Raw genomic sequence first — 10,438 nt, forward strand, 5'->3', positions numbered from 1 at the left:
TTTTTTTTTTTTTAATAACTTCATTAATCTGAATGATGTGTGACAGACACACACATTAGTAGCCATAGATAACCATAGACATATTCTGTTGCTGGAGATTTGCAAGAATTAAAATCATCACCACCTTTTGGATGCAGTGCAAAAGATAAAACAGGTAGAATTAAAAGAAATAGGTATTAGTTGAATGACTTTATCTGTTAATGCTAAGTGACTGATGAATTAACGAGTGAAGATAATTCATCAGTCAATTTAAATAATAGAACATTATATAGTGTGTTTGTTAAAGAAGATGGAATAACAACACTCTAGTGTAACTAATTATGCAGTTACCGTGCAAGTGAAAGGTACATGATTTAATCTTGTCAGCTCCTTTTTCTTTTACATCTAAATTTAGTTCTTTATAATGTCTAATGTCTTGGTAGGGGGCTCTAAAAGAGGTCTCAGGGAGTAGCGTCCCTGCCTTCCACCACATTTCTTAAAGATCGTGGTAGAGGCCTTGGTCTTGGGACCATTCATGTCTAGAAACTGAGGTTGGGCGTAAGCAAGGGCATGCTCTCTGTAGAAAATCCAGCTCCAAGAAAACCTCATAATAGCAATAGAGATGGCAAGATGGTGTGAGAGCAGTTGCTATGGTATTGAGGAAGATCCGGCCACCCCCTGTTGACAGAGACAAAACCTGGATTTAAAACACTGGATGATGATGATGATGATGATGATGATAATGTCTGATGTCATATCATGTGATCATATGATTGACCAGACTATCAGATGTTATTATACATTGCTGATCACAATATGCTTTGCATTGTTTTAGCTTTCAAATGATCCCACTGGCTAGGCAAGCACTCACTCACCTATGCCCTTGCTCAATGGGGCTGGGGTCATAGTGGTCCCAGAAGCATCATGGTGCATAGAGCCAACCAGGTCCACCAGTGTCCCCCCTCAATAGTGGTCCTGTGCCAGCCCCTTTGCATCCTCTAAGATGATGTCAAGTCTTTGAGTTTTGTTGGTCGGAGGTATGCAGGGGTTCATTCTGATGTTGGACCATCTGGTTTCTTCTGGTTGGTGTTGAAACAGGTTGACGGTTCTTCTGGGCGGGTTGTTAGCCCTCCACAGAATAGTCGGATGATGGGGCTACCATCTTGGTGATGAGCCGATGCGCTGTGGGTTACTGTTAGCCTGGAACTTCACTGTGAGACTGGCCTGCCTAGGGTGGACCTACCTGGAGTAAAGCTCCAAACAGATCTGCAGAACATGCAAACCTTCTCACCATGACAAGGCCAGACCCAGGAGAGGGCTAAGCAAGCAGGCCATGTCTAATGTCATATGCTATATAGAGATCCAATTTTTTAGCACGACATCTTAACCCTTTTGATACTAAACTACCTGAGACTGCCCCTAGTCTGATGATACACATTTTTTTTTTAAAGTAATTTAAATTAAAACCTTTCATGTTAATTTATTATCCAAACAATTAAGTTAACAATACAGTTATTTTACTAAATTCTTTGTTTCAAAATTATTTGAAACAAAGGCAGTGTATTTCATCAGAAATATGGTAACAAAAGGGTCAAAGCATTAATTAAGAAAAATATTTGCATTAGTAATTTTGTATGTCATTAAGAGTTGAATTAAATGTCAGGTAATGGAATTATGATTCATCAATTCTTCTTGTTTGTAGTTCAGCACAACAATAACTTTAGCCAATTGTACAAGCAAATGGTGGTTTGTCAGTAACGGTAAAGTATTGGACTGAATGCTTGTGACATTTGTTAATCTTTCATTATGTTCTGGTTTCAAGTCCTGGCATGCCAATATCCAATTTACCTTGTAATCATCACCTTCAGGTCAATAAAATAAGTAACAGTCATACACTGGATTTCAATACAATCAAATATGTTTTGCTCTCTCTTTTTACAATTTGTGGCTTTGTACTAATATTAGAAATCAACTTATTGTCAAGAGATAAAATTTTCCTTTTCCTATTCTTAGTCCCGGCTATATATGACTGTACAGTCGCATTTCGTAAGGATGGTGCTGAACCAACTCTGAGAAATATTTTACATGGACGCATGTGTCGAGCTGAAATGTATGTAAGGTATGTATGCACTGTGTTCTCTTCAATAAATCGATCAATCAATCAATCATCGTTGTCATCATTGTCATCATCATTGGAAAATTTGTCCTGCTGCATTTCTTTTGACTCTTTACATTCTGAGTTCAAATTGTATTGGGGTTAACTTTGCCTTTCATCATTTTAGGGTTGATAAAATGAAGTAACTGTGAAGTACTGAAGTTGATTAATCAACTAACCACCTTCTCTCATAATTGCTGGCCTTGTACCTAAATTAGAAACAGTCATTATTATCATTATTTAAGGCAACGAGCTGGGAGAATTGTTAACACACAGGGCAAGATGCTTAGCTGCATTCCATCCGTCTTTATGTTCTGATTTCAAATTCTGCCTAAGTTGACTTTGCCTTTCATCCATTTGGAGTTGATAAAATAAGTACCTGTTGAGTACTGGGGTTGATGTAATCAATTTACCCCCTCCCCCAAAATTTCAGGCCTTGTGCCTTTAGTAGAAAGGATCATTATTATCATCATTATTTTAAAAAATGAGGGCGGTGAGCTGGCAGAATCATTATCATGCTGGATGAAATACTTAGCGGTATTTTGCCTGTCGCTACATTCTGTGTTCAAATTCCGCCAAGGTCAACTTTGCCTTCCATCCTTTTGGGATCGGTAAAATAAGTACCAGTGAAACACTGAGGTTGATGTAATCAACTAGTCCCCTCTCCCAAAATTTCAGGCCTTGTGCCTATAGTAGAAAAGATTATTATTATTATTCCAGCAAAATAAATGGGATTCATTATAGGCTGCCATAAATGATGTATTAGTGAAATTGATGAATTTATAACAAAGAGTGGATTGAGATATTTGAACATGTGGGTTTTCTGAATAGAGATACAAAAGATTTTAATAATGATTTTATATTAAACTTTCTCAACCATCAAAATGTCTCTTTTGTCTTCAGGAGAATCCCTATTGATACAGTTCCTTACAACGATAGCAAAGAATGTGCCAACTGGCTCCATAAACTCTATCAAGAAAAGGTAAGAGTTTCTTTTATTTTGATAGCCAAAAACTATTGTTTGATGACTGGGTATCAATAAATATTGTATCAATACAACATGCTTATGGATAATTATGTAAAAGCAAGTCCTGTATAATGTGCTTAAAAGACATTATCAAGTCTCACTGTGAAAATAGATTCCATAATTAAACCACAGGCTTTTTGTCAGCGTCATATGAGGTTCAAACTGACAGGTTTTGTCTTTTCATTAACCTCTTTCTTACCATATTTCTGTTGAAACACACAGCTTTTTAGTTCTGTTAAATTTGAAAATAATGAAGAATTTGATAATATATCTATCATTATTAAGTTGATATTTAAAACATGAATTAACATGAACTTTTGATGGAAGATTTTAATTTTAATTTAGATCACTTTAAAACTGGAAGTTTGTATCAAAGAACTGGGAGAAATGTCAGGTAGTTTTGTATTAAAAGATCAATCTTTCCTAACTGTTTGTTGTTGGCACTCCATCGCTTATGACGTCGAGGGTTCCAGTTGATCCGATCAACGGAACAGCCTGCTCATGAAATTAAGGTACAAATGGCTGAGCACTCCACAGACACGTGTACCCTTAACGTAGTTCTCCAGAATATTCAGCGTGACACAGTGTGACAAGGCTGACCCTTTGAATTACAGGTACAACAGAAACAGGAAGTAAGAGTGAGAGAAAGTTGTGGTGAAAGAGTACAGCAGGGTTCGCCACCATCCCCTGCCAGAGCCTCGTGGAGCTTTAGGTGGTTTCACTCAATAAACACTCACAATGCCCGGTCTGGGAATCAAAACTGCGATCCTATGACCGCGAGTCCGCTGCCCTAACCACTGGGCCATTGCGCCTCCACCCTAACTGTTTACAAGCTGCTAAAGTCAAGAATAGAACTTTTATAGGGAATGTATGCAGAATTATAATGAGTATAATAGACTATATGTAACAATGTTACATATATTCTATTATGCTTGTCATTATGTAAAGTTGGCTAAGCATAGCATTATTCTATAATTCTTTTAATGTTTTCTGTAAGAAGTCCTTTTCCTGTTAGCCTCATCAGACTGTAAGGTGAAGTAAGTGACTGAGCCTCACTTCAAGTTACTGAAAACCCTGTAGTTTATCCATAGGGGTCTATTTTTCACAGAAAAACTAAAAATATATTTATTAAACATACATGATTTCCACTAATGTGTGAAAGTTATGTACAACATATTTATCATGTGCATCTGTATACAGCAGAAGTAGTCATGGTGGTGTAGGATGTGGGTATAGCAGAAATGGTGATGGTAGTGGTGAGGTATCTGCATGCTGCAAATGTGACAGTTGTAGTGTGTACACAGTAGAAATAGTGTGGTGATTGTAGTGATGGTGGTGGTGATGGTAGTAATGCAGTGTCTGTACACAACAGAAGCAGTAGTAGGAAGTATGCATACAGCAAGTGGTAGTAGTGATGTCTGTACACAACAAAATTTGGTGGTGGGATGTTTGTACACCACAGAAGTGGTGCTGGTGGTGGTGGTGGCGGTGGCAGCGGCGGCAGAGGAGGAGTGATGTCTGTACACAACGCAAGTGGCTGTGGTAGAAGTAGGGCCTCTGTATGCTAGAGTGGGTGATATTCTAACAACCTTATTGAGTACACACTATTAAAATATGTTTTTGTCTATTTCCAGGATAAACTATTTGATCAGTTCACTATGCTAGGTCGTTTCAGTGGAGTCCAGAAACGTACAATACCCCGACGTTATTGGGATTTGATTGTCTGGCTTTGTTGGGCATCAGTTCTCTGTCTGCCACTATTTGTGTATATATGGAATCTTATCCAAAATGGAATCACTCTTTACCAAGCTTTATTTGTTGTCACTTTGACTGTAGGTGAGTATTTCACTGTCATTATTATGGCAATAGAAGGCATGAGCTAGCATATCCACTAGAGCCTCAGACAAAATGCTTAGCAGTAGTATTTCTTTCAGCTCATTACATTTTGAGATCAAATTCTGCCAAATTCCAATAAAATAAGTACCAGTTGAACTCTAAGGTTGATGAAGTTGACTTACCTCCCAGCTAAAACTTGTTGGCCTTGTACCAAGATTTCAAAAGAAACACTATTACGTGCTTGTGTGTGTGTGTGTGTGTGTGTGTGTGTGTGTATGCCTATTTTGAAACATGAACATCATTTTAGAGTATTGATTACAATAAGGGAGTATATAGAGTCACATATACTTGCTGATATACACCCACACTAGCACATGCATGTGTACACATGCAAACATATTGTCCTTTGTATCAAGAAAGCCAAAAAACCCCAAACTCCTCAAGCTATCAAGCTTTGTCTCCTCTCTGTCTCTTCTACTACATCTTCCTCTGCTTCTCTCAACTTGATGACTCTAATAATTTCCACTTGCTGCTCTTTTCTCTCCTCATGTCCCTCTACTGCCTTCTTTCTTGTCCTTCTGGATCTTTCTTACTCTCTTTATGTTCCATTTAACCTTTGAACTACAACAGTTTTAAACTAATCATTGATGGAGGTTCACCTTATTTTTTTATTTCTTTACTGCCCACAAGGGGCTAAACATAGAGGGGGCAAACAAGGACAGACAAAGGGATTAAGTCGATTATATCGACCCCAGTGTGTAACTGGTACTTAATTTATCGACCCTGAAAGGATGAAAAGCAAAGTCGACCTCGGCGGAATTTGAACTCAGAACGTAACGACAGACGAAATACCACTAAGCATTTCGCCCGGTGTGCTAACGTTTCTGCCAGCTCGCCGCCTTATTTTCTAATTTATGAAGAACTGAAAAAAGTTATGAGCAATGCCCCTCATCAAAGTAAAAATATAAAGTTTAATAACTAAATATTATTTTACAGTTTTGAGGGTGGTTGAAAATAAAGAGTATCAAACTAGATACATTATGAAACTAATTCTATTGTATATTATGGAGTATACTTGTTTGTTTTACATCTCTTTTTCAATACAAGTATAGGTTGAATGTGTACTTATTTGAGGCCATATTTTTATGGCCAAATGCATTCTAGATGGGTACTTATTTGAGGCAGTATTTTTTATAGCCAGCCACTCTTCTTGTTACCAATCCTTCCCTGCTGTTTTACAAGAGAGCTTTAATTTCGTGGGATCATAAAGTTATTGGATATAATGTTTATGGAGAATGAAAACACAACACTACTTCTTTTTGTTTTTGTTCAGACAGTCTTATGCAATAAGCAAAAACAACAACTTTCATGTACACACATGAGTATGCACACACAAACACACATGGTTGGCTTCCATGCATCTTCTGCCTACAAATTTCACTGATAAGGACTGGTCAGCTCAAAGCAACAGTAGAGGACGTTTGCCAAAGATGCTGCATCATCATGGATTAAATATACCATAGAATATATATTTATTTCTGATATAGAATTAGTTTTGAGTTATAAACCTTTGAGAAAACTTGGATTCCAAAAAAAAAAAGAAAAACCCATAAAAAAATCACAATTTCAGTTGTATACTTAAATTTTATATCATTGCTACCCTTTCTGACCTAGTCTACTTAATTTTAAATTAAGTTAGGTTCAGTTTATTATTTACAACAAATTTTGGTGGTTTTTATTTGGTACCAAATCATCTCTGAGCAGTCCCATGATGAAAGATGTTTAAGTGTGACCATGTTTAAAGCATAAAGGATAATGTAGCTAAGAATACTTTATTCTGAATATACATTTCCTTCTGTTTTTTGAGGTAATAGAGTGAGATTTGGTTGTTATTTCTAGCAAAATAATAGATACTGAAGAGCCCATCCTCTCTCAAAGCATTTCTCTCGTTAGCAGGGCTGAGGTCAAATTCTTGTATGGGCCATTTGGGAATAAACAAATACTGTTAGTAATGTAAAGTACAAGTCGGTTTTTGGTGAACAAACTTTGTGACCCATTTTCAATTCTTAGTTGTTTACTATTTCTTTACATATCACTAATGTCTACAGGATATTAGTAATTGTTGTAATACTTTCTAAAACTGAAGATGAACGTCCATCTGGATTCTCAATGGCAGACATCTCCTCTCCAATTTCAGCTATGCTGTTGATATTTCTGCTATATACAAATCTTGTTAGGGCTTACAATCTTTTGTTGACTCTCTTACTAAGCATGCTTCAGAGGTCAGACTTTCTATCTACAAATAGAATGCATGACAAGAGACAAATCTAATCTGGACCTCTACCATACAATATATGCCAAATCAGTAAAGAAAGTTTCTGAATTCACCTACCTCAGACACAAACAATGGAATGATAGCTGTGAACCATAGAATCAAATTTGATTGAGCAGCCTTTGATAAGAACAAAATTGCACTTACTTCAAAACGGATCCCATACCACATAAAACCAAGTATCTACAATACCTATGTTCTTCCTGTAGTTTTATATGGGCTTGAATGTGTCATCTTGACTTCTGTTGCACTATAGAAACTGAAGGTCTTTCAGAATCATGTAATGTGACTTCTTATGAACACTAAACTCTCAGACCATGTCAGAATTGGAGATCTAAGGCAAATAACCAAATTACCACAAATCACTCCTCTGTCATCAAACACAAAGTACTCAAACTGTTTAGCCACACTGAATGATTTGTGGTGTCAGTGAGATCTGTTTGGAAAACATGATTAAAAGAAAGAGAAACAGAGGTTGGCAACCTTAAAAATGGAAAGATAGGTCTTAACATAATCTCTCTGAACACTTGCCAAAGATTGAATTCTATGGCAGCAAGTATCTCATGTTAGTGTGATGCCTGCTGCAGATAGAGATAGTGGCAATTGATGAATGTCTATAGGAAGAGAATAAAAATATAGAAGTCCACAAAATTATCTGCCATTTTTCCAACAATTTTGGCCACCTTTTTGAATTCAATATCTTTATACCTATCAGATATGCTTATGAAATTTTTTTTTAAAAACAGCACGGTACCCATGATTTTAGAAACATTTTTGACACTCCCAGAAGCTTGAAATAAACCATCCACATCAATTGTTAGCTGAGGGGATACTACCTCCTTTAAAAAAATCCATACTTCTGTAAATTTGCTGGCAATGCTCCTGATGTGCCAATGCACCTTTTCCTCTCTGTGTTTCTTAGGATGTCTTCTGTTCTATCCTGTGTTCTATGTCATGTACCTTTAGCTCTCCTTACTTATTGCTGTTTTCTGTTACTTCTTTTATCATTTTCTGATGTGTTGTGATGCACTTGAGCACTGAATACAATAAGATCATATGTTAAACTTCATGCCTAGCCAAAGATAGTAACCAGGGGCAACCATTGTAGTGTATCTGCCTTTGGGCTCTGATTACATCACAGTAAAATACTTCTTAAACCAATGAGAGAGAGAATGAAAGTACAAGTGATACTGAACTAAGTGTTTCAAGATGAACAACTTCAGTTCCATTGTGGTAGTATCCGTTTAGCCATCTAATTACATACAAAACTGTTAGATTCATCCTCATCTTCATCATCATCATCAATTTACATGTTTTCTGTTCTGGCATGGGTTGGGCTGTTTGACAGGATTGGCAAGCCACAGGGCTGTATTGTGCTTCAATGTCAGCTTTGACAGAGTTTCTATGATAGATGCCCTTCCTAACACCAAACACTTTACAATGGGTACTGGGTGCTTTTTTTGTGCTACTGGCACAAGTGAGGTTGCCAAACAACTTACAAGACAGGAAAAACAAGGAAAAAGCTCTTTTGGCTAGGTGGTGGGAAGATTTGAGAGTGAGAAGAGATGTTTTTATGTCGAGTGTTGATAGCTTAAAGTATAATAAAGGGACAAGCACATGTGTCTTGTTATATTCAAGATATATGGCTACTCTGCATTGCATAAGGGTAAGAGTAGCTCAGAGGAAGATAAGATGATAGTGATGGGGTACCAGAGCAAGCCCTCAGGGAGTAATAGAAGATATGGACTGGTGCCAGAGCAAATCCTCAGGGAGCAAGGGAGGGAAAGGAGAGGTGGGAGTTATGAGTATGAAGGAAGAGTATGAGACGCTTAGATCTGGGGTAGAGATGACTGAAATAAGTGATAAACAGGGGTGGAGGTGCTGCTTGATGAGAAGTATCAGTATTGGGTGGGAGGGGATAGGGATGATAAATCAGTAAGTAGAGGATAATAAGCAAGATATAAGAGCATCTTGAGATCAGCCTTCACTACCTCATCCCATGTTTTTCACTTTAAATTTATTTTGTGAAGTGTTGAAATTTTTGTTCCACAATTGCTAATCTGGCCACTGACACAGTTTCAATGCAACATTTTTGTCACAGTCATATGATGAAAAATTTGACAGCTCATTATGTAAATTAAAGAGAATTCAACAGCTTTGTATGTTATTAAATTGCTAGTATGGCTGTATCAGTGTAATTACTTCAGTTGCAACACAGTCTCATATCAACTTACTTGCTTGACAAGTACAACTCCAAGCCTTCAGTTACACTCTGGTGAATTCATTTTATGTTATTCTGCAAAAATTAAAACTCTTTAACACTGTTAACATATTTAACCCTTTTTATCTATGAGTGAAGAACTTAGCTTGAGAGAAACAATTTCTGAAACAATCTTTATAAGTTTAGAATAACTAAAACAATTTTCTAGGAAATTTTTAATTACTAAGAAACCAAATTTATTGACTCTTTTTCTTTTTGTTTCAAATCCTGGAACCAGATGTAATATCAGGTGGATTGATACCAAAAATGTTAATCATTATTTCTTGCATTTACATAATAAGGTGAAGGAGAGGGATATGTCATTGAACTAATATTGATACATTTGTAGCAGTGGACCAATATGTCATCAGACGAGACACCTTTAATTTACATGGTAGAGCTGACACACCACCTGATTTAACATCATCACTTGTCTGGTGCCTTTGATTTGCATGCTAGACTTAACACACTACGTGGTTTTTCTATAATGAAGCAGCACCTCCACCCCTGTTCATCACTTATTTCATTCATCTCTACCCCAGATCTAAGCATCTCTTACTCTTCCTTCACATTCTTATAACTTTCCACCTCTCCTTTCCCTCTCTTGTTCCTGAGGATTTGCTCAGGCACCTGCCAATATCCTTTACTAGCAGAGATACCCGGCGTTGCCCGTGTTACATGCAATTGAAAAATGAGACTTTTCTGTTATATTTTCTGTAAGGAACTGGAATACATATGATTCGAATTTCATCAAAATTGCACATGAGGGTTCTTTCCCTCTTTACACACCCTAAAAAAATTCTAATCATGAGACATGTATCCCATACTATTGATCTTTATGCGCATATT

The 10,438-nt window shown here is 36.9% G+C and overlaps 1 protein-coding gene across 5 annotated transcripts in view; it reads left to right on the forward strand.

The window, feature by feature from the left end:
• The window catches only part of LOC106868682 (1-acyl-sn-glycerol-3-phosphate acyltransferase delta), a 120,616-nt gene that overhangs the window by 56,740 nt on the left and 53,438 nt on the right, over positions 1–10,438 (forward strand). For all 5 annotated transcript variants that reach the window (XM_052977738.1, XM_052977741.1, XM_052977747.1 and 2 more), the window contains 3 exons: positions 1,993–2,098; positions 3,038–3,116; positions 4,796–4,997. In XM_052977738.1, coding sequence (XP_052833698.1) covers positions 1,993–2,098; positions 3,038–3,116; positions 4,796–4,997 — 387 coding nt within the window. The remainder of the gene's footprint in view (positions 1–1,992; positions 2,099–3,037; positions 3,117–4,795; positions 4,998–10,438) is intronic.

The sequence above is a fragment of the Octopus bimaculoides genome, chromosome 2 (genome assembly GCF_001194135.2).
Source record: "Octopus bimaculoides isolate UCB-OBI-ISO-001 chromosome 2, ASM119413v2, whole genome shotgun sequence".
Taxonomy (NCBI): Eukaryota; Metazoa; Mollusca; class Cephalopoda; order Octopoda; family Octopodidae; genus Octopus; species Octopus bimaculoides.